This window comes from Microtus oregoni, unplaced genomic scaffold, assembly GCF_018167655.1.
Source record: "Microtus oregoni isolate MIOR12 unplaced genomic scaffold, Mior012 000002F_ref0000024, whole genome shotgun sequence".
NCBI lineage: Eukaryota > Metazoa > Chordata > Mammalia > Rodentia > Cricetidae > Microtus > Microtus oregoni.
This window is the reverse complement of record NW_024543061.1, coordinates 10,215,156-10,240,784: the sequence shown is the minus strand read 5'-3', so window position 1 is coordinate 10,240,784 and position 25,629 is coordinate 10,215,156. Positions and strand designations below refer to the sequence as shown.

Below are 25,629 nucleotides of genomic sequence, written 5' to 3'. Positions count from 1 at the left end.
TGATGTGGAACATGTGTTACAATGGTGAAAAGATGTGCTGCATACTTTTAGGTTGCATTTGTTTAACTCTGTAAAGCTGTGATATTTTGCCAGTCTAAAATACCTGATTGGCCTAATAAAAAACAGAACAGCAAATAGGTTGGCAGGAAGGATAAGAGGTCTGGAAAGCAAAGAAAACAAATGAAAGGAGAAATATGGGAGGAAAAAAAGAACAAGGAGCAAAAAAAAAAGAGGACACCAGGGGACAGCTACCTAAGTAAACAACAAGCCATAAAGCAAGAAGTAAAGAAAAGTATTAAGAGTCGAGAAAAATAAAGGCCCCAAAACAAAATGTCAATAGGATAATTTAAGAAAAACTGCCTAGAAGCAAGCCACAAGGCTGGGAACTTATAAGAAGGGATAAAACTTCTTGTTTATTTGGAAGCTCCCTTGGCACGCTTCCACAAACATAAAGGAAGAGAGAGAAAAAATTACAACACCAGGCTTCATCCTCACAGTTTCATGGAAGGAACTCCCAGTCTCCTCAATGGGTTTCTGATTATTCCAAACAAAGATGCCTGCAACAATGCTGAACTGTAATTACAGACTAAGAACTCATTACATTTTTATTCTTTCTTGTTTGCAGGAAAAACACATGATGGGAGATACTGAAAAGTTCAACATCTATTTAGTTGTTTTGTTTTGATTTTCGAGGCAAGGTTTATTGGTAACTTTGGAGCCTTTCCTGGAAACAAGCTCCTGTAGACCAGGCTGGCCTCAAACTCACAGAAATTCTTAAATTTGACTTTGTAATTGGCGTAAATACTAACACACTTGAATCACAAGTGCAGCAGGTTTGCATGAAGCTGCTTCTTGGGAATAGAAAACACTCTGCTTACTCCTTTCATACACTGAAGGTTTAGATAGATGGAGTCTTACCCTTAAGGCACCTTGCAAAGTTTCCATTCCATAGCAAGAGCCTTTTCTATAGTGGTGATAAACTCCTTAAAAATAACCACCTGTTTCAGCAATTTATTTTGATATGAAACTATCTTTTCATTTTCATTTATTTTTGCCCCAGTTGTTCCTTTTTTTTTTACTGATGACCTGAATGAGGCATCAATAATAGCCATTCAACAGATTCAGTATTCCATTTAAGGAATTAGCCTATTATTTTTAATTCTGCTGTACTAAATTTCCAGGGCATAGGCAGAATATAAAAGACTGTGGGCTCAATATATCATATAAATGACCTCAAGTATAATTTTCTATGGTGCCTATTTAGATTGAAATCCTATGCTATCAATCACCTCTTTCTGCTCTTACTCTTAACATTCCCATTTTCCTGGTCCTACAAGAACAGCCAATTAAGTTCTAAGTACAACTTTCTACGGTTTTTGCCACCTAAAGTCATGATATATACAGCGCCTATGTTCCCAAATATTGTTTATAAATGTTCTTTTACATTTAAAGGGGGAAATAATATAGGTATGAATAATTTGCATTGGTATAGATTTTAAGGTCAATTTTGTTATATGTATTTCTGATCTTGATTAAGGTATTGTGATTGTGTAGTTCATTTTCAAATGTATTGTATAATTAGGAAATATAGGTTGTTAATGGATAATAGTCAAGCTTGTAGTCATGTTAGTTAGATTTTCTAGATATATAGAGATATATTTCAGTTAGATAGGCATTCTTCATATCTTTCAAAGACTGCAAAATATGGCATTTAAAATATTTTAATAACTTAGGGCTTTTCATGACAATGAGACACGTCTGCTCCTGGCTGCACCAGTCTACTTCAAGGAGATGGGCATCGAAGAGGCTCCTTATGGAGTTGGTTAGCCATTTGGGCAAGAAACTGCTCTTGCCTGGACTGATGCATAAACTGGACACAAAGAACCTGCAGAAAGAGGACTACTAAACTTGCCTAAAGATGAGATGGTCTTTCGTGGTTCCTGACTCAAGAAAGAGTCTGCGAGACATTCTACAGGACATAGCAGATAGTGACTGAACTGTCTTTGGAATTTCAAGCTTCATGGAAATGCCTGCTGGATACTATGGGCCTGTAGGCCAAAGATGGATGCCCCAACGGTACAGAGGAACTTTGGGTGACTGTCCAGGCAGCGAGATGTCTCTATCATTTCTAGAGTTTTCTTATTTCTTGTTTACTTAGGAAGTATTATATCCTTCTGGAGTCTTTGATGGAGTTGAAAAATAAATAGATAGTTAGAGTTTTCTTTAGTTATGATACAAGATAAAATAGATATAAATATTATAACTGTAATTCTTGCTTGATAACTGCTTTGTTATATGTAATTTTACTATGTTAAAGTTAAAGCCTTTCTTTTTTGTTTAAACAGAAAAAGGGGAAATGATGGAGGAGTTACTTTCATTTAATAATGAAACTGCCTTGGCCCATTTGATAGGACAGAAAATTAGGTAGTCGGAGTAAACAGAACAGAATGCTGGGAGAAAGAAGCTGAGTCAGGCAGTTGCCATGATTCTCCCACCCGACACAGCCGCAGGTTAAGATCTTCCCTGGTAATCCACCTTGTGGGCTATACAGAATATTAAAAACGAGTTAGATCAATATGTAAGAGCTAGCCAATAAGAGGCTGGAACTAATGGGCCAAGCAGTGTTTAAAAGAATACAGTTTCCGTTTAATTATTTCAGGTATAAAGCTAGCCAGGTGGCGGGGACACTCCTATTTCATCTCCTCTTTCTCCTATTACTCTTAACATTCCCATTTTCCTGGTCCTACAAGAACAGCCAATTAAGTTCTAAGTACAACTTTCTACGGTTTTTGCCACCTAAAGTCATGATATAATGACATTCTTACAAAAGAAACACTCCAGGTTTTGCATAGGAAAAACAAATCCCTTTTGTTGATTCTTTAATTTTGGTATAACTTGTGTTTTTGCTGCTGTGATTAAATCTGATAACCAGAAGCAGCTCAGGCAATGAATAGGTCTATTTGACTGATTGTGTCAGATCACACTCCATCATTTTGCGAACTTAAGATAGAAACTCAAGCTAACAATTAAAGGCAAAACACATGGGCAATGAGTGTTTCCTGGCTCTATCTCTTGCCTAGTCACCGTCTCATGTGGAGATAGCTTCCATTTCTAATTCAGGCCCACTTTCTTAGGGAAAATGCCACTCACAACGGAGAAACCTGACTGCATGAATTATCAATCAACACAATCTCTCAGAGACACATTTTCTGGCTATTATGAAAAAAGTCACTGTGAACATACTTGAGAAGGAATCCTTCCGGAAGGATCTTTTGGTATTATATACAAGAGTAGTATAAGTGGGTCTGGAGATAGACTGATTCTCAGTTTTCTGAAGACTGAATATTGTTTTCCACATGGCTGTGCAACTGTGTACTTGCAAAAGCAATAAATCCCCTTGTTCCAATGTCCTTGCCAGCATTAGTTTTCATTGTTGTTATGTACTTAACCATTCTGACAGGATTAAGAAGAAATCTCACAGTAGTTTTAACATGTAATTCCATGATGGCTAAGGGTGGTGAAAATTTCTTCTAGTGTTTCTCATCCACTTTAGAAACGTCTACTGAAAATTCTGTTTGGAGGTGGACACAATTATAATTGGATTATAAGGTTTGTCATTGTCTTATTCCTTGAGTGTTCTTTATTAACATAAGTGAGGAAACCCAGAAGCACACAGACAAACATATACACAGAAATGTAAATTAGCAGTTAAGCAAAGTGTAATCATGGTAATCACAGTTAATCCGAGTACAAGATATAGATACACAGAGGCTATGCAACAAGAACAGATCTAGGGGAAATGCAGGGAACTCCCTGGGAAGATAATCTATAATAGACTTTGTGGGTGCACCAGAAGCAAGTGGGGATGGGAACAGTAAAAGTCAGGTGAGTGAAGAAAGTATGGAGGAGAAGATGAAAAAGAGAGATGATGGGAATAGGAGAGCTCTCAGCAGGGGATATGAAATTAGTGCAGTGAAAACGTCATAGAACCTATAACCCTCATTAGGGCTGGTAGTGATCAAGATTACAGAGGCTAAACCAGCCATCTTCTATAACTATATAAAGCTCACAGTAGGTCTGGGACACCAAGCCAGCCATAAAACATTAGATACACGTATTTCCTGACTGCAAAATATGAAGGGGAAATGGTGGCTCAGAACTGCTATAGTGGCTAATAACTGGTCTAACTTGAAGCCCAAATTGTGAGAATAAGTGAATGTCTGATGCTGCCTGAATGGCCAGGAACCAGAATTTGAATAACTCAGAAAACTATGGTAGAATCAAACACAACTAAAGAAGAAAAAAAAAAAATCAATGAATGGTTCAACCTATTTTCAGCTATAATCATAGATTGGCACTTAACCCAATATTTATCAGAGAGTTTTCTTTCGGCAGCTTATGAAAGAACCTGCAGAGATCCCTACCCAAACATTAGCTTGAGCTAAAGAAATTCTATAGAAAGAGGGGTTAGGATTGTAGGATCCAGAGGGGTTGAGGAAAAACATGGCCCACAGAATCAGCTAAGCAAGACTTGTAAGGGCTCAGAGAAATTTAAGTGGCAATCATGGAGCCTTCAAGTCAACGTGCCATGTCTTCTGCACAGATGCTGCTATGGTTTTCTAGTTTATGGTGTTTGTGGTTGTCCTAATTGTAAGAGTCATATTGTCTGTGACTCTATTGGCTCCTCTAGGTACATTTTTCCTCCTATTGTATCGCCTTCTACAGCCTTGATATAAGAGCTTGTACCTGGTGTTACTGCACCTTGGAATGATGTGTTTGGCTGATATCCCTGGAAGACCTGCTTTTTTTCTGAAGGAAAATGGTAGCAGTGGATCTTGGCGAATGTAGATCTGGTGTTGGTGGACAGAAAGGAGTGCAAGAAGGGGACACTGCACTCAGGATGTTTTGTATGAGATAAGAATACAAAAAATAAAGAAAAAAATGAAAATGCATTTAGTCTAAGTTCAATGATTCTCACAATCTATAACAACCTAAACAGTGCAAATGTCCAATGTCCCTTCTGACACTCAAGGCAATCTCTTAAACTGTCACACCTTGTAAAAAATCAAGAAACAAATTAGTGATTTCCAATATATAATGGCACAGTATATATTCCCATTCAGAAAGAGAGAAATATGACTGTGTTCCAGCTCCCAACTCAGGCAAACATCCCCTGCTCATATGCATGTTACAGAACAGGGAGGCAGTCCACCAGCCCATGAAACTTTTACATTCCCTATGTTCTCACAGACACAAAATCCTCCACCAACCCTACAGCTGCTATCCCAAAAGCCATGTCTCCACCCCTGAATTGAAAGACTTTCCTGTGTTCAAGTGAAGGCCACATCAGCAAGAACAGGTAGGCAAGCTGACTCCCTGCTGGATGAGAGGACATGACAGCCATGAAAAATCATTGTAGACTGCTTGCCTGTGTAACTCCTCCATTCATTCAATAACCTCCCCTCCCCCCGCCCCAACACTATCCCCAATCCTACTTCCTGGCTCATCTCTGTGTTGTAGCCTCCAAATTGGGTGGAGACCATTCACTCATATAAAAAACACACCATCTGCCAGAAGTCCATTTTAGGTCACCTACCCACTGGCCTCTCCCACTCTCCCAGTGTCCCTCTATACTATTCCCAAACTCCTTCTCCTCTTCCTTTTTTATATCCCCCAAACTTTGACAGTTGCTCCCACCTGAAACAAATGTCACACCTACTACAAAATTTTCAATCACCAACTTTGGTTGAGAACCCATGATCAACTATAGGCCACACAGAACAGAGAAATCAGAAAGCAAGAGAAACTAAGGAACAAAACACCCATTTAACAAAGACAAACTAAAAAATCAGCACATAGAACCACAAGCACCTCAAACTCAGATTTTGGACACCAGCATAAGAACACAAAATCAGGATCAACCAGATCAATATGTCACTACCAGTTTATGATTAGTTTTATGAAGAAGACATATGTCCTTAAAAAGGAAGTGAATGAATCCCTTAAAGAAAGCAAGGTAAAAATAATGAAACATTTTCAAAAATTATTAATTTCCTTATAGAAAGGAAAAAAACAAAAACAAAAAACCAAGCAATTGATAGAAATGAATGAATGTGTTCAACACCAAAAATTAGAAATAGAAACAATTTTAAAAATGGAAACTGAAGGAATTATGGAAATGAAATACCAGGTTATCATAAAGAACCTAGAGAGGCAAGCTTCACCAAAATAATATAAGACATGGAACAGAGAATTTCAGGCTTTGAATGTATAATAGAAGAAATGGATTTATTAATCAGGGAAAATATTAAATCAAAAATTTCCTAAAACAACAGCCAGGAAATCTGAAACACTATGAAATGTCAAAATGTAAGAAAAATAGGAATTAAAGAAGAATCTCAGCTCTAAGACCAATAAAATAGTTTCAAAAATCTTCATAGTCAAAAACTTTTCTAACTAAGTGGACACAGGATAACACAGCCCAATGAATGGACAAAGTGAACTAATGGGCTATGGTGAGCTACATTTTGACCTAACTTGCTTGTTTCGTGGTGTGATTAAATTCTCTACCCAAAAGCATCTCAGGTATTGAGCAGATTTATTTGATATTACCAGAAAATATCCCACAACTGGGAGCTTAGGGTAAAAACTCAAGCTAGAAATTTAAGGCAAAAACCACAAGGGAACATTATATTGTTTTCTGGCTTTCTCTCTTGCTTAATTACTGTCTCGGATTCAGCTAACTCTTTTGTTCATGTCAGGCTGACTTGCTTAGGGTATTCAGACATCAGTGGAAGAGGATCCCAAATCAACACACGTTTTTACAAAATAGGAACTAGCAGTTCTGATCTGGGCAAAGCCTCAAGTGATGCTCCCTCAAATTACCCTAGGCTACATCATGTTGACAGCTGAAGCTAATTAAGACAGACAATAAAATATGAGAAGTTTTGTTTAAAGCCAGCATGTTAACCATATCGATCATTTAAGCAACAAAAACACAAACACAAGATGGAAACAACAGCAAAATACAGGTATACCTAGCAATGAGAAGTGAGCCTCTAAGATCAAGAAAACTACAACTGCCTTTCCACAGAAACTTCCCAAGCCAACAAATGCTCAAAGAACTCATAACATCATAATAGTAAACTTTCTGAATAAAAAATGGTGAAGATACATCATTTTCTAGAAAAACAACAATAAACTTAAATGATAATTAATAAAATCAGCAACATAGATAAAACCACTGGTAAAACAATACACAAAGACAGACGTACAAACATACGGTCACTTACACAAGAACAAGATTTTAATGAAAATGTAACCAGAAGAAAGCAATAGTCAGGACTCATTCTGTGCACTGCAGCTGTGACTTTTGCCAATAACAGAAAATGGATTGGACAAGGAGAGCTTTTCCACCAAAATTGGAGAGACTCAAAGGAAGACTTTTGATTCTTTAAATTTGTACAAAACAGTTTTGATTACTAAAAGAATGTCATTCACTTATAATAAACTATTTGTTAAGATCACTTAGGCATCATTTTGTTTCTTGTGACAGATGACTGTCTATAAGTGTGCAGCAGAGAGAGGAAATAAAAACTTTTCCAAACCTAATGCAAGATTGCAGACTGTTAACAGTTCATGGTTTATATTAAACACTTAAAGCAATGTGTTTTGCTTTTATTGCTTTATGAGTCACAAGAACTTTTGAAAACAATTCCAACCACACAGTTTGTATATCTTTTTTGTGTGAGAGAGAATGCCTTCCATGTGTATAGAGGTGACATACAGGGGAATAGGATGTCAAATTCCCTGGATCTGGAGTAGCAGGAAATGATAGGCCTTCGAACTTGGGTATTGATATGAGCAGACCTAAGAATTTCAATCTCTGAAAAACTTAAATTTTAGACTGGCATGAGCTGAGCCAAACTTCAATTATATCACTCTGGTTCTTGTGTGGTTTATAACTTTTACAAACTTTTACAGCTACTATGGAAATCAAAATGGCAGTCCTCAGAAAACTGGGCATAGATATACCCCCAGGGAGCTGCTATACTATTTTGTGGCATATACCCAAAGGATGCTCCATTCTGAAGTTGGTTTTTTTCTTCTTTTATCTTTTGAGCCTCACCACCCAGCTCCCCATTAAAACAGAGACTTATTCTTACCTATGAATACCCAGGCTGAGCTTGGTTTCTTTCTCTACAGCTTTTCTTAATTTATGTCATCTACATTTCACCTCTGGTCTTTCATCTTTCTCTGTTACAAATACTTTTCTTTACTTCTTACATCAAGGCTGGCCTTGCAGCTGTGTGGCTGGTCTGTAATGTCCTCCTATCCTCTTTTTCCCTCCTCAATTCTTATCTCTTTTACCTTCTATTTATTATCTCAGCCGGAAATTCTCACATATCCCTCTCCTGCTTATCTACTGACCATTCAGATCTTTATTAGACCAATCAGGTGTTTTAGGCAGGCAAAGTAACACAGCTTCACAGAGTTAAATAAATTCAACATAAAAGAACGCAATACATTCTTGCATCACTAAACAAATATTCCACAGTACAATTGAATGTAACACATCTTCAAACAATATTTCACAAGATTTCCCCTTTTACTAAATCAAAATGAAACAGTATATCTTTTAACTTTCCCCACAGCTGTCGTTTAAATATTTCAAGTTAATAAGCTGCAGTGTAATCAATCTCTGGGAATCTTAATTACCCCTTGATATTTATTAAGCATGTCTTTTAGAGTGCCAGATGAAATGTTAACTAATGAATCTTTATCAAGAAAATACAGGGATTTAGATATCAGTGGTAAGAACCTGAATAATTAAGAGATGCAGTGGATCAGTCACTGGTGACTCATATCTCTTCCATCCTCCATCCACAAAAGGTCAATATCCTCTAACAGCCCCACCTTGCTACTTTATGTCTCTTATCTTTCCATAGTATTGTAAACTTCTATGATATTTTTTGGTCAGCTAATAACTATTTCTGCTTTTTGATTCCAAGAAAGCTTTATAATCAAAGTTTGATCAACATATCCCACAACATCCTATAACTTCTTATGTATTGTACTCTTTCGCAAGTTCTACTCCCCATATGCAGCTCTCCATGGCAGATGTTTCATTGCTTGGGTATCTCGATATCCTGTGGTATCAAATGCAACCCAGCGTCATCTCTACTGCTTCTTTTTTTTTTTTTTTTTTTTTTTTTGGTTTTTCGAGACAGGGTTTCTCTGTGGTTTTGGATCTCTACTGCTTCTTGCAATGAACTCTCACAATCTCTTCACTGAAGCTATTACTCTGCCAAACAGAGATGGGCACAAAAGTGATGTACTGACAACAGAAGAAGAATCCATGACCTTCACATTTTACATCTTACCTGTTTCCAGAATCAGTATAACATATGTTATCCCTCCAAAATATAATAGATGCTACCAAGCCTAGACCAAATTTAGTACTGTTTCTGTATGTTGCTGCTGGGACAAGGAATTACTTTGTGTACTCTTCCATAAAATTAGGACTTAGCTGGATGTGACACCTTCCAAGGTTTCAAATGTACAACAAGGGTCTTCCCTTTAATGGAGCTAAAATCATCGATAATCCCTGAATCCTTTTTAGCATTTTACTGTCATCTGAAAGTACCTAGTGATGTTTTTCTCAACAAAATGAAAACTTTCTGATGTGGGGTATTCTTCTGTATTCTGTGAATATGTATTGCTTTGTATGGTTAATGAATAAAGCTCTTTTGGTGGTGTAGGAGGTCCTTCTGTATTTGTATTGCTTTCATTGGTTGAATAAAGAAACTGCCTTGGTTGTTTGATAGGGCAGAATTTAGGTAGGTGGAGTAGACCAAACAAAATGCTGGGAAGAAGGGCAGTGTGGCAAACACCATGATTCTCATGCCCAAAACTGATGCTGGTTAGACTCCTGCCAGTAAGCCACAGTCAAGTGAGGAGACACATTAATGGTAATGGGTTAAATCAAGATGTGACAGTTGGCCAAGAGGCTAGATATAATGGGCCAGGCAGTAATTTAATTAAAACAATTTCTGTGTGGTTATTTCGGGGGGGTTAAGCTAGCTGGGCGGCTGGATGCGGCCCGCATTCTACTACATTTTGGTGTATGGCAAGGCAAAATACAGCTAGGTAGAAAAACTAACAGATACACGGAGAGAAAGAGGTCAGAATAATGGAGACACTAAGAGTTACCAGAGAAGCAAGATGTAAGGTAACCAACCAGGAACCATGGGGCAGAGCTAGCAAGAAATAATCTGAGCCATTGGCCAAATATTTATAATTAATAAAGCCTCTGAGTGGTTATTCAGAAATTGGTGTGTGAGAGAGAAACATTCAACTACACTTTTCATTTCTTTCTCATTATTTCCTTTTTACTATTGATGTGAATATATCATCAGTAATAACCATCCAGCAGAAGAAATATTTGATCTAAGAAATCAGGTAATACTGCCTTACTCACTGACTTGGGATATGAAGAAAATAAGAAGGATATGGGGCAAAAATATCACACAAGGGCCTTGGACTTCCCACGGGGCAGGGCACCCTGACTTCTCTTAGGACTGCAGAGGGAGCGGGGAAAGGGAGTGGGGGGAGTGGGAGAAAAATGGGAGTAGGAGAGGAGATGGAAATTTTTAATAAATAAATAAATTTTAAAAAATATCACACAAATGACCTCTAGCTAAATTTTTCATGAAGTCTTCTAAGCATTTCTGTGCTTACTTACCAATCAACTGATAGGGCCCTGAAGAATGAACTCAGGCTTGGGCTGCAGTCACCACAGTAAAAGGATGCTTTGACTATTTTATGGAGAGCAATCAGATTTTTTAGCTTTTATCAGAAACATAAGGTAATGGCAATTTTCAGGATAAATACTCTTAAGTTGTCAAGATACAAATGAAGTTTGCTAGATATACAGGGTACACAAAATGAATGTCTAACATCAAGTGTCCTATGAAACTTCTATGATTCCTTGACTACTAAGCAGTCATACACAGAAACACAAATTAGTCTTATTGCTTCACTACCTGAGGGGATGCATCAGTGTTTCAGGAACTGGAAGGCACACTCTGCTTCAGGAGCCACACACATATGACATACCAAAAAAGATTTCAGATCCCCTGAATATGGAATAGTAAAAAGTTAAAAGCCTCCCAATTTGAGTGTAGATAATGAAACTCAGGTCATCCTCAAAAAGAAATTGTGCTGGGTCACATATCAAGACCAATAACACCTTCTGTACGACAAACCAAGTCTTTTACAATTAACAACAACAACAAGAGCAAGAAAGGCTAAATAAGTAAAGAAGTGAATAAATGATCCTTGGAAACATGATGCAGTAAGATCGTAAGTATTGTGCAGGATAAATTTTTACCATAAAATGAATTCAATAAAAACCGTTCAATGCCCAACGGTTTATAAGAGGTAAGTTGATTACAAAGGTACATTTACAGTGGAAACACTCAGAATGCTCAATGGAATTATGAGAAAGTAGAACAGAGATTGATATAATATGACTTCAATACTTACTTATCTTTATACTAAAGATACAACAATTAAAAATATATACAATATTTAGAAATAAAGGGGATGTAGAGAAAAGGTCAAGAAAAAGATATGAAAATATTGTCAACTTTTAATCAGAAGACCAAAGGAAACTTAGCAAGGAAAAGTGTGATTATGGCCAATGTAACCAATCTATCTATAATCCTATCAGCATAGAAATTAAATAAACAGACTTTACAATTTTCATAAAATCAGCCCAAAATGACCTTTAAATTGTTTTTGTCCCTCTAGCTACTAACATTTCTTCCAAACTCTGAAACCCCATGCTCTAGAGATCTCTCTGCAAATGAGGGTGATTCCTTGCTAAGGTTCTGCAGCCATGTATACCTCCTTGTGTTTTAAGGAAAGTGCAGTTCCTCATGCCCACAATGATGCCCCGTTCAAAAACAACATAGAAGAATAATTTACAATCTATTCCTTGCCATAAGGATTATGGCACAAGATTTGAATTCTGACCTATCTACCTGCCCTACACCAAGCACACCTGATATATCTCTGCAGATCAGAAACTCCTTTTGTCCTCTGGAACTAAATTTCACTTAATCACACCATTGTGGGAGGTGGAAAGAGAAAGTTAACAGTATTCTAGTCATGTATTGCTGAAAGGTGATCCCATCACCATCTTTCTAACAGTTTCTAAACTACTTGTAACATTTATGAGAGAAACCTGAGAGTTGAATGCCATAATTCAGAACTTCTAGAAAGAAGACCTTCAGTTTTCCAATCTGTCTCCCCTCTGCATACAAAAAGCAGTAGTGCTCATGTGTGCACACTGGACTACAAGCATCATATCCTCCCATTCCAGGGCTGCAGAGTCTCCCACTCCCCAGGAAATCCATACACAGGGAGGCTCACAGGACAAGGGCCATTGTCCAAGTCACCACATGGCCACACATAATCAGTCTGGCTTAAGGTCCATCCAATTCCCAGCAGAAATGACAGCAAAGCAGACCTGCTCTGAACATGCCAAACTCAGCAAGGCACAGCTTGTTGTCTTCCTTACAACTCACTCCAGCAAAAGCAGAGAGGAATCCCAGAAAGAACCTGAAAATTAAGCATCACCAGTAATCCTGATCGCTCAGACTCTCCAAAGTTCCTCATTGGTTAGTGCCTCCCAGGTTTGCCTCTGAATGCTAGCAGCTGGGTTAAACAAGATCAAATGACTCAGGCAACACATTCCTTCTAGCTCTGACCTTCCAGGGCAATAGAGATGACCTTATCTTCTATTCTCATGAACATATCCTGATCTTCATCCTAATCACATGGTTCTCTGTGTGCACATTCCATTACACATGCAATGTCTAGTTTAGTCAACCCAATGCCTCATACCTGGAAAATCCTGCTGACAAACACAGGTCAGAGTCAACTGTTGTTAAAGAAAAAGAAGTCATAAATTAGAAACCAATGAAGTGTCATGGTAGTTTGGGAAGCAGGAAAGAGAATATGGATATGATGGAGTTATAATCTCAAAATTAATTTTGAAATGTTGAAACACACTTTATAGCCATGTGGTCCAGACTAGGGATTAGAGCATATCAAAGAGTTCTCGCACCTTTTCTCTAAGGTGCACATCTTAAACAAGAAAAATAACAGCTTTCTTAGGCAGGGTCACAACATTCTGCTTCTTTGTCAAGCAGAACTAAAATATCTGCATAGGATATCTGCTTAATTATACCTTCTGTATTCATTGGATCAAGATAACCCTTCCAAACTGTACACCCACACTGATCTGTGTTCATTCACATGACATAAATTAAAACATGCTGGGAAATTACAAAATCACTCCCCTGACGTCAATCAAGTCCTTTATCATAACGCTGACTCCAAGAGCTGGTTGCCTACCCTGTTTCCCCTGCACTTTACAGAATAAATTTTTCCTCCTATTTTGGTCAGAAGACAGAAGCAATCTTGCATATGTGGATTTTTTTAATGTGACTACACTGCACAGTTGACTAAATGACTCAAACAGATTATTTTAAAATTGAGATAGATGGTACAGTCATGCAATTTAAGAATATTGAAGGTGAAATATAGACGAAAACATGGCCAATTTCTTGAGTGCAACAGACTGTAATCAAGGTCACCCAAGTCAGCCTAAGAGAGCTTGTCTCAAAACAGTTTTTCCAACAGGATGGAAAACAAGAGTTCTACAATTATTATGCCTTCCCTTTGAGAAATCACTTCACACAAAAATAATTAACAAAGAAAAAAATCTCTTGGCCAGGCGGGGGTGGCACACGCCTTTAATCCCAGCACTCGGGAGGCAGAGGCAGGCGGATCTCTGTGAGTTCGAGACCAGCCTGGTCTACAGAGCTAGTTCCAGGACAGGCTCCAAAGCCACAGAGAAACCCTGTCTCGAAAAACCAAAAAAATAAAAAAAAGAGCTATCCTTCTTGAGCTCTCAGCAGGGCCCCCACTCCCTGCATACCTCCTCTTTCTTCCTAGCCCACCCAGCTTCCATCCAGAACCCTCCCCAATTTGCCCCACCGCCTTCTTTCTGCACATAACATCACCCAGCCCAGGCAGTCTGGGCACTGGGTCCGAATCATCGGGGCACCCAAGCGGGGGGAGTCTCTTTGTTTCTATGGCCTGCCTGCACCAAGCAGGGTAGGCGCTTTGTTTGCGACCTGCCCACCAGCACGGAGGCCTGATCTCTTGGCGCCAGGAGACCCAGCGTTGGGGTGAGTTTCTGACCCTGCGGCGCCAGCCCTGGAAGGGGAGTTCAGAGGTTCCTTGGCCCCCTATCCTTCTTGAGCTCTCGGCAGGGCCCCCACTCCCTGCATACCTCCTCTTTCTTCCTAGCCCACCCAGCTTCCATCCTGAACCCTCCCCACTTTGCCCCACCGCCCTCTTTCTGCACATAACATCACCCAGCCCAGCCTGTCTGGGCACTGGGTCCGAATCATCGGGGCACCCAAGCAGGCGGGAGTTCCTTTGTTTCTTTGGACTGCCTGCACCAAGCAGGGTAGGCGCTTTGTTTGCCACCTGCCCACCAGCACGGAGACCTGATCTCTCGGCGCCAGGAGACCCAGCCTTGGGGAGACCCAGCGTTGGGGAGAGACAACGTTGGGGAGATCCAGCATTGGGTAGGCAAGGAGACCTGATCCGGTAAAGAAGATCCATAAGGGAGCATTTGGAAGAAGAGATGGGTAGACGCCAAGGCAAGAATTCGCCCAACAAGCTGAAAAGCAACATGAAGCCACCAGAAACCAGCGACCTCACAACGGGAGGACATGAACACCTTAATCAAGAAGAAGTAGAAAAGGTTGACTTCATGAAAGTGATTGACGCTCTTAAACAGCATGTAAAAAAATGCCCTTATAGAAATGGATGAGAAATATAACAGAAAGTTTGAAGAACTGAATAAATCAGTGAATGATACCCTAGAAAACCAAGGAAAAACAATCAAACAGATAATGGAAATGGTGCAAGACTTGAAAACTGAATTGGAGGCAAAGAAGAAAACACAAACAGAGGGCCGGCTGGACATGGAAAATTTAAGTAAACAAACAGAGTCTACAGAAACAAGCATAACCAACAGAATACAAGAGATAGAAGAAAGAATCTCAGATTCTGAAGATACCATAGAGAAAATAAACACTCTGATCAAAGAAAACAGCAAGTCCAACAAACTCTCATCACAAAATATTCAGGAAATAAGGGACACAATAAAAAGACCAAACCTAAGAATAATAGGAGTAGAAGAAGGAGAAGAAGTGCAGCTCAATGGTCCAGAAAATATATTTAATAAAATTATAGAAGAAAACTTTCCCAACCTAAAGAAAGATATACCTATGAAGGTTCAAGAAGCATACAGAACACCGAATAGGCTGGATCAAAAAAGAACATCCCCTCGCCATATAATTATCAAAACACAAAGCATACAGAATAAGGAAAGAATATGAAGAGCTGCAAAGGAAAAAGGCCAAATTACTTATAAAGGTAAACCTATCAGACTTACACCTAACTTCTCCATGGAAACCATGAAAGCCAGAAGGTCCTGGATAGATGTACTGCAGAAACTGAGAGACCATGGATTCAAGCCCAGATTACTATACCCAGCCAAGCTTTCGTTCACTATAAATGGAGAAAATAAAATTTTCCAGGATAAAAACAAATTTAAACAATACGCAGCCACAAATCCAGCCTTACAGAAAGTAATAGAAGGAAAATCACTAACCAAGGAGTCCAACAATGACCACAATAACTCAGACATCTAGAGACCCTTCACCAACACAAATCAAAGAAGGGAAACACACAAACTCTACGACTAAAAAAATGACCGGAGTTAACATCCACTGGTCATTAATATCACTTAATGTCAATGGACTCAACTCACCTATTAAAAGGCACAGGCTAAGAGATTGGATACGAAAACAGGATCCAACATTCTGCTGTTTACAAGAAACACACCTCAACCACAAAGACAGGCACCTACTCAGAGTAAAGGGCTGGGAAAAGGCTTATCAAGCAAATGGACCTAAGAAACAAGCAGATGTGGCCATACTAATCTCTAACAAAGTTGACTTCAAACTTAAATCAATCAGAAGAGATGGAGAGGGGCATTTTATACTCATAACAGGAACAGTTCAGCAGGATGAAGTCTCAATTCTGAACATCTATGCCCCTAATTTAAAAGCACCCACGTACATAAAAGAAACATTGCTAAAACTCAAGGCAGCCATCAAACCGCACACACTAATAGTAGGAGATTTCAACACTCCTCTCTCACCAATGGACAGGTCAATCTGACAGAAACCTAACAGAGAAATGAGAGAATTAATGGAGGTAATGAATCAAATGGACTTAACAGACATCTATAGAACATTCCACCCAAATAGGAAAGAATATACCTTCTTCTCTGCAGCTCATGGAACCTTCTCAAAAATCGACCACATAGTTGGTAACAAAGCAAACATCCACAGTTACAAAAAAGTATTAGTAACCACCTGTGTCTTATCAGATCACCATGGATTAAAGTTAGAATTCAACAACAATGCTACCCCCAAAAAGCCTACAAACTCATGGAAACTGAACAGTCAACTACTGAACCATACCTGGATTAAGGAAGAAATTAAGAAAGAAATTAAAGTCTTCCTGGAATTCAATGAAAATAAAGAAACAACATACTTAAACTTATGGGACACTATGAAAGCAGTCCTAAGAGGAAAGTTCATAGCACTAAGTGCCCACTTAAAGAAAACAGAGAAAGCTCACATTGGAGACTTAACAACCCACCTGAAAGCTCTAGAAAAAAAAGAAGCAGACTCACCTAGGAGGAGTAGAAGACTGGAAATAATCAAACTGAGGGCTGAAATCAACAAAATAGAAACACAGAAAACAATCCAAAGAATCAATGAAACAAAAAGCTGGTTTCTGGAGAAAATCAACAAGATTGACAAACCCCTATCCAAACTAATCAAACGGGAGAGAGAGAATTTGCAAATTAATAAGATCAGAAATGAAAAGGGGGACATAACCACAGACACAGAGGAAATTCAGAGAATCATTAGATCTTACTACAAAAGCCTATATGCCACAAAACTGGAAAATGTAAAGGAAATGGAAACTTTTTTAGATAAATACCATATACCAAAGTTAAACCAGGACCAGGTGAACAATCTAAATAGACCTGTTAGTCGCGAAGAATTAGAAGAGGTTATCAAAAACCTCACTACCAAAAAAAGCCCAGGACCAGATGATGCGGAATTCTACCAGAACTTCCAAGAAGACCTAATACCTATACTCCTTAATGTATTTCACAATATAGAAACAGAAGAGTCATTGCCAAATTCCTTTTATGAAGCTACAGTTACTCTGATACCAAAACCGCACAAAGACTCAACCAAGAAAGAAAATTATAGACCAATCTCACTCATGAACATTGATGCAAAAATCCTCAACAAAATACTGGCAAACCGAATCCAAGAACACATTAGGAAAATTATCCATTATGATCAAGTAGGCTTCATCCCAGGGATGCAGGGCTGGTTCAACATACGAAAATCTATCAATGTAATCCATCATATAAATAAACTGAAAGAAAAAAACCATATGATCATTTCATTAGATGCTGAAAAAGCATTTGACAAAATTCAACACCCCTTTATGATAAAAGTATTGGAGAGATTAGGGATCCAAGGGTCATACCTAAATATAATAAAAGCAATATACAGCAAGCCGACAGCTAACATCAAATTAAATGGAGAGAAACTTAAAGCCATCCCACTAAACTCAGGAACACGACAAGGCTGTCCACTCTTGCCATACCTCTTCAATATAGTACTTGAAGTTCTAGCAATAGCAATAAGACAACATAAGGGGATCAAAGGGATTCGAATTGGAAAGGAAGAAGTTAAACTTTCGTTATTTGCAGATGATATGATAGTGTACATAAGCGACCCCAAAAACTCGACCAAAGAACTTTTACAGCTGATAAACACCTTTAGTAATGTGGCAGGATACAAGATAAACTCCAAAAAATCAGTCGCCCTCTTATACACAAAGGATATGGAAGCAGAGAGGGAAATCAGAGAAGCTTCACCTTTCACAATAGCCACAAACAGCATAAAATATCTTGGGGTAACTCTAACCAAGGAAGTGAAAGATCTATTTGACAAGAACTTTAAAGCATTGAAGAAAGAAATTGAGGAGTATACCAGAAAATGGGAGGATCTTCCTTGCTCTTGGATTGGGAGGATCAACATACTAAAAATGGCAATTCTACCAAAGGCAATTTATAGATTCAATGCAATCCCCATCAGGGTCCCATCAAAAGATGGCTCAGCGGTTAAGAGCATTGCCTGCTCTTCCAAAGGTCCTGAGTTCAATTCCCGGCAACCACATGGTGGCTCACAACCATCTGTAATGAGGTCTGGTGCCCTCTTCTGGCCTGCAGGCATACATGTAGAAAGAATATTGTATACATAATAAATAAATAAATAAATAAATAAAATTCTTCACAGATCTTGAGAGGACAATAATCAACTTTATATGGAAAAACAAAAAACCCAGGATAGCCAAAACAATCCTATACAATAAAGGATTGTCTGGAGGCATTACCATCCCTGACTTCAAACTCTATTACAGAGCTACAGTGATGAAAACAGTGTGGTACTGGCATAAAAACAGAGAAGTTGACCAATGGAATCGTATAGAAGACCCGAATTTTAACCCACAAACCTATGAACACCTCATTTTTGATAAAGGAGCCAAAAGTATACAATGGAAGAAAGAAAGCATTTTTAACAAATGGTGCTGGCATAACTGGATGTCAACCTGTAGAAGAATGAAAATAGACCCATATCTATCACCATGCACAAAACTCAAGTCCAAATGGATTAAAGACCTCACTATCAGTCAGAACACAGTGAACCTGATAGAAGAGAAAGTGGGAAGTACCCTACAGGAGATGGGCACAGGAGATCGCTTCCTATGTGTAACCCCAACAGCACAGACTTTAAGGGCAACATTGAATAAATGGGACCTCCTAAAACTGAGAAGCTTCTGTAAAGCAAAGGACACTGTCACCAAGACAAATAGGCAACCTACTGACTGGGAGAAGATCTTCACCAACCCCGCAACAGACAAAGGTCTGATCTCCAAAATATATAGAGAACTCAGGAAACAAGACTTTAAAATGCTAATTAACCCAATTAAAAAATGGGGCACTGAACTGAACAGAGAATTCTCAGCAGAGGAAGTTCAAATGGCCAAAAGACACTTAAGGTCATGCTCAACCTCCTTAGCAATCAGGGAAATCCAAATCAAAACAACTTTGAGATATCATCTTACACCTGTCAGAATGGCTAAAATAAAAAACTCCAATGATAGCCTTTGCTGGAGAAGCTGTGGAGGAAGGGGAACACTCATCCATTGCTGGTGGGAATGCAATCTTGTGCAACCACTTTGGAAATCGGTGTTTCGGTTCCTCAGGAAATTCAGGATCAACTTACCCCTGGACCCAGCAATACCACTCCTGGGAATATACCCAAGAGATGCCCTATCACATGACAAGAGCATTTGTTCAACTATGTTCATAGCAGTATTATTTGTAATAGCCAGAACCTGGAAACAACCTAGATGCCCTTCAATGGAAGAATGGATGAAGAAAGTGTGGAATATCTACACATTAGAGTACTATGCTGCGTTAAAAAACAATGACTTCTCAAATTTTGCATGCAAATGGATGGAAATAGAAAACACTATCCTGAGTGAGGTATCCCAGAGCCAAAAAGATGAACATGGGATGTACTCACTCATAATTGTTTTCTAGCCATAAACAAGGGTCACGGAGTCTACACTTGGTGATCCCAAAGAAGCTAAGTAAGAAGGTGAACCAAAGGAAAAGCATATGGTTGTCCTCTTGGCTATGGGAAGTAGACAAAATGGCCGGGGAGAAAATTGAGATCTTGGGGGTGGGGTGGGATGGGGGTAAGGGGAGATGGGGAGAGAGGGCGGAGAGGGGGAGAATGGGGGGAGCTCGGGGAAGGGGGAGGATTGGGATGAAGGAAGGTTGGATGGGGGAGCACAGAAGCACGGTTCTTAGTTAAGGGAGCCACTTTAGGGTGGGCAAGAGACTTGACCCTAGAGGGGCTCCCTAGTGCCCAAGATGAGGTTCCCAGTTAGTTCCTTGGGCAGGTGAGGATTGGGAACCTGAAATGACCCTATCCTAGAGCAATACTGACGAATATCTTGCATACCACCATAGAAACTTCATCTGGTGATGGATGGAGATAGAGACAGAGACCCACACAGGAGCACTGGACTGAGCTCCCAAGGTCCCAAGGAGGAGCAGAAGGAGGGAGAACATGAGCAAAGAATTCGGGACCACAAGGCGTGCATCCACCCACTGAGACAGTGGAGCTGATCTACGGGGAGCTCACCAAGGCCAGCTGGACTGTGACCGAAAAAGCATGGGATAAAACCGGACTCTCTGAACATGGCGAACAATGAGGGCTGATGAGACACCAAGGACAATGGCAGGGGGTTTTGATCCTACTTAATGTGCTGGCTTTGTGGGAGCCTAGCCAGTTTGGATGTTCACCTTCCTAGATATGGACAGAGGGGGGAGGACCTAGGACTTAACACAGGGCAGGGAACCCGGACTGCTCTGTGGACTGGAGAGGGAGGGGGAGAGGAGTGGGGGGAGGGGGAGAAGTGTGGGAGGAGGGGGAGAACGGTGGGAGGAGGGGGAGAAAAAAAACAAAATAAAGTAAATAAAAAAAAAAAGAATTCATTTCATATTTTTTTTCCTCACGAGAAATGCTAAACATTGTGTGACAGATGGCTCTGTGTCTCGCTCGGAATGGTTCCCTGAGAATATATTAAAATTTTATAAAAAATAAATAAATAAATAAATAAATGAAAAAAAGAAAAAAAAGAAAAAATCTCTTTATTGATGGTACACATCCATCTCTGCCTGAAGCTTAAACAATTCAAAAGAGATAGGCAATTTGTAGTTCTAGTCACCCAGGCAGATGGGAGGTTAAACAGCAAAGATGTTCCCAGAACACTTTCTTAAGTACACCAGTGGCACGAAACCATGGCAGGGTCCATGGTGAAGGTCCCAGAGAATGAGGAAGATAGGACAAGTAGAAGGTAGAGAAGCGAAAAGCAGCTGAGCAGTGGTGGCAAATGCTTTAATATCAGAATTCTGGAGGCAAGACAGGCAGATCTCTGCAAGTTCGAAGTCAACATGGTCTACAAGAGCTAGTTCCAGGACATTTTCCTAAGCTACAGAGAAGCCCTGTCTCGAAAAACCAAAAAAATAAAAGATAAAAGCTAGGGTGGGGATTTCTTGCACATGTAAGTTCCATGCCAAGTAAATTTCTTAAGAATAAAATCTTGTATCCAACTTCTGTGGGGGGGGGGGGTGGAAGGAAAGAAAGACTTCAATGAAGTCAGCAGAAACCCTCACACTTAGTACAAATTCAAGGGGAGGCTAATCAAACAATGCTACACAAAGGGAATATGGTGTATTAGGTGATCATTACTAAAACCAAAAAGGCCTAGGGATGGTAATGCCTCCGGACGATGAATGGGGGCCAGCTGGCCTGGGTCTGAAAAAGCCTGGGATTAAACTGGACTTGCTGAACATAGCGGACAATGAGGACTACTGAGAACTCAAGATCAATGGCAATGGGTTTTTGATCCTACTGCATGTACTGGCTTTGTGGGAGCCTAGGCAGTTTGGATGCTCACCTTTCTAGACCTGGATGGAGGTGGGTGGTCCTTGGACTTCCCACAGGGCAGGGAACCCTGATTGCCCTTTGGGCTGATGAGGGAGGGGGACATGATTGGGGGAGGGGGAGGGAAATGGGAGGCAGTGGCAGGGAAGTGACAGAAATCTTTAATAAATAAATAAATTTTAAAAAAAATTTTAAAAGGCCTTGGGATTGACAACCATAGCTCTAAGGAGTTCTCAGAATCCATAGCAACCCTTCCACAAAGGCCCTGACCCCAGGGGATTACCAAAGTAGCTATGTTCAAATGTTAATACCTTAGACACCAGGAAATCTTCCACAGCCTAGGCCCCAGGCTGTTATTCTCTCTCCCAAGAAGGTCCCTTCTCCCTGCTGGAGAGCCTAAACAAAAGCTTTAGTTGATCAGGCCAGTCCTTAACACAACAGTGTTTTAATTTTCAAAGAGCTGTCACCTGTGTCATATTACCCATCAGGCAGAACTATGCTTTTCTCTAAAAGAAAATGAAACTTCAGTGGCACACCAGGATTTAAAGTTGGTTGTGACCCTGTTATTCCCCTTTGAGTAGCTTGTTATAGGACTGTTTTTGTGGTATGCAGATGGACCTAGTGCCAGGTTATAAACCAGGGAAGACTTCTTTGTAAAGGTTTGGAGGCAAATGTCCGAAAAACCCTGTTGAACAAATGTGCATTTAGTATCCTAATCTCTAACAGGCCTAGTCAGCATATGCCCTGTTCTCTGGCAGCAACAGCTCCTGACAGGATAGAGCCTCCTTACAAGGGACACCAATCTGCCTGGTTCTCAGGCAAAAATAGCAGGGCAGAGCCTGACTTGCCAGACTCTCTGTGGGGCTGAAAGGGATGATGAGGGTCACAATTCAGCCATCCTCCCCACGGGGCACCAGGGAAAAACACACCCACTGAGTAGGGTGTCTTTCGAAGCAGAAACTCCTTTATTGGTATCAAGCAGGGACTTATATAAGGTTGTGATGAGGGCAGAGAAGCTTGGGATTGGGCAAGGTGGAGTAAGGAACAAGGGCCAATAATACTTTGCCATGTTAGTGGTAGCTGGGCAGAGGCAGGTCTAGGTCCGGTAATCAGACACAGGTCTTCAAAATCTAGCTAGACTCAGAAAGTTACACTAGGCCTCAGGCCAACTCAAGTTAGGCTCAGGAAAATACACTGGGAAATACTCAAGACCCTGCTTCATGAGGCCTGACAAGTATACAGAGACAGCCCTATCTCCCTTAAATTCTACTTTTTGAGACTTAATATTTTCTAAGTATTGGTAAATCGTTTATATTACCAATTCTCTTCTACATCACGGCGCAGAAGTGCAGGGTTACCCCACATATGGTTGATTTCACAACCTCCACGATATTAACAGTAAACGGATCTCACACATGAAGGTGAAATGCACAGTGCTTAACATCTAGAAGATACTAGAGAAACTAGACCTCCATGAGTTTGGCAACCTGCTTTCCATGAAAGCACTAAAAGCATTCTGATGTTGCCTAGAAAGAGGTTTCTCCACACAGCTCCCTGCTCCCAATGCTTTGAGCAGATTCAGCCCACAGTGCCAAGTTATTCAGAGGCCTGCCCTATTCAGGGAGTTGTAGGCACCATATTCAACTTGAAAGGATGGGGACTCTGGCTGCAATTTTCCATGCATAACTGGAGAGGAACCACCTCACTGATTCCCGCACCTCACCGTCTGTAACTCCCAGTCCAGGGACAGCAGCCCCTCACTCACCATGCCGCGGTTTCCTAGCTTTCGCAAGCGCTCCACGCAGTTTCCTGGAGGAGTTTTAGCACACAACACTGACTCCACTTCCACTTCACTGCCAAGCTGGAAACAGGAAGAGTCCTCCACTTCTGACTGGCAAGTTACCTGGAGAGTCTGATTGGATAGTAATGCCTGAGTGACAAGTGCACCTCCCATAGGGTGAGCCTCTTCTTAAAGACACCGCACAGTATTTGCTGACCCTGCTTTCCAAACCAGACAAAAACCTTTTCTAGATCAGTGGATCTGTGGTTTTCGATAGCACTTGACCTTGGATCTGGTTCCAGACCCTACTATCTTCCTGTAGGCACTTCTCCTTCTTCCACCTGGACACGCGTGGCTGTTTCACAACCCACTCACTATTCTTTGTGGATAGAATAATTCCTTGTCACAGGCATGGAAGGATGTCCAGAAGAGATTTAAGGACACAAGATGGAATATTTGTTCTGTGGTTCAATGCTGAGGTAAAAGTGAACTAAAGGTGCTTTTTTTCCTGGGTGTCACATGTACCTCAGAAAATCAGGAAAGTAGGAACCAGGACTTGGTGAGGGCGCAGGGCAGGTGGTGAGCGCGGCGGGAGCCATGGCAGGAGGTGGTCCTGGTGGGACAAGGCGGGGTAAGTAACTCAGTCCAGAGGCCCAAGGCCGGCGTGAGGAGGAGTGAAGCGGCGCCGGGAATGGGCAACCCGGAGCAAACGAGCTTCAAGCTGACCAGATGAGGGTGTCAGCGTCCCCAGAGTGGAGGGTGGGGCGGGTCCATCTGCAGAGCCCAGCGGGACAGGGGTCCGATATCTGGGCACAGTGCTAGCAGCTTCCAGCCCTAAACTTGTCCACAACAGGCGACCGCGGGAGCCCATAGCCGCCAGCGGCGGACTGAGTGGGCGGGCGAGAAGGAGGGGAAGGCTGGAGGTCGCTGAGGCGAACAGGTGGGCAGACCGGGAGTCGCCACGTAAGCCGGGAGGCTGGGTGCCCTGCGTCAGGCGCGGCTGCGCAGCATCGGAAGTCCTTTGCAGCAGCGCCGTCCCTGACACAGCCGGAGCGTCTCAGTACAGCAGCCGGCGACCCTCGCCCCGCCCGCCCGCCCCGGGGCCCCTCCCGGAACTCCCGGAAACCCCCTCAGCCTCTTGTCCCGCTGCGCCCGCTGAGTAGCTGCCAGTCCTCCGGGCGATTTGCGCAACTTTGACCAGGGCCGGGTGGCGGGGATGCCTGAGCGCGGAGGGCGCGCGGCGAGGATCTCTTGGCGGGGGCTGCTGAGCCGGCGGCCTCCCCGGATCTGGGACGAATTCCCTGTCCAGACGACTTCCCAAATTACTTATTTTTCCCTTTATTTTATTCTTTTTGAGGGAGGGGACGTGAGGTGGAGGCGGGAGGCCGCGCTTGATTGACGGGCCCAGAGAGTGCTTCGCTAACTTCCAGCTGCTGCTGCGCGGTCGGTGGGAGGGGAGCGACCCGGAATCTGAGGCTGGAGACTTGGGTGCTCTCTGAGGGTGGAGGCGCCTGGTTCCGGCGGATTCCGGCTTTCCACTTTTCCACGCCCTCTCTTTAGCATCGGGGCTTTTTGTTCCTGTCGAAAGTCTTGGGACTCTTATGTGGATGAGGTTTTTTTTTTTTGTTTTTGTTTTTGTTTTTTCTTTCACCCCCTAGTCCAGAAAAAAAAAAAAAAAAAAAACGTGCTTTTCGCCTCCAGTGGTGGGCATTTAGAAGTAGAAGTTCTGGGAGAGGCGGTTAGCAAGTTGGGTGGCAGTCAGGAGTCCTTGCGGCTGGAGTGTGTGTGCCTGGGTCTGAGCTCAACCACCACTCCAGGCTGCCTCTTCACCTGAAAGTCCCGTCCACGTGATGGCTTGACAAGACCTTTTCCAACTCTGGATGCATCAGGAGCAGGTCCGATTACTAGGAGATGGCCCAAAAATTAGAGCCAAACCAATGTTTTTCCTAAACAGTAGAACCATGGGTATTTTACTTGAGGAGTTTGGACATACTCGTGTGGAGTTCTGTGTATTCCTAAGCATGTTCAATTATGAAATCCACTTCTGAACATAGCCACTATAGGCAATAAAAGCCT

At 41.2% G+C, this 25,629-nt stretch overlaps 1 protein-coding gene across 1 annotated transcript in view; it reads right to left on the bottom strand.

Moving 5' to 3' along the window:
- Positions 1-23,627, bottom strand: part of LOC121440891 (zinc finger protein 431-like) — a 34,389-nt gene extending 10,762 nt beyond the window's left edge. Inside the window, exon 1 of the mRNA XM_041641923.1 lies at positions 23,539-23,627. Within this exon, the coding sequence (XP_041497857.1) occupies positions 23,539-23,541 (3 nt within the window). The 5' untranslated portion in view covers positions 23,542-23,627. The remainder of the gene's footprint in view (positions 1-23,538) is intronic.
- Between the last annotated feature and the right edge of the window lie 2,002 nt (positions 23,628-25,629).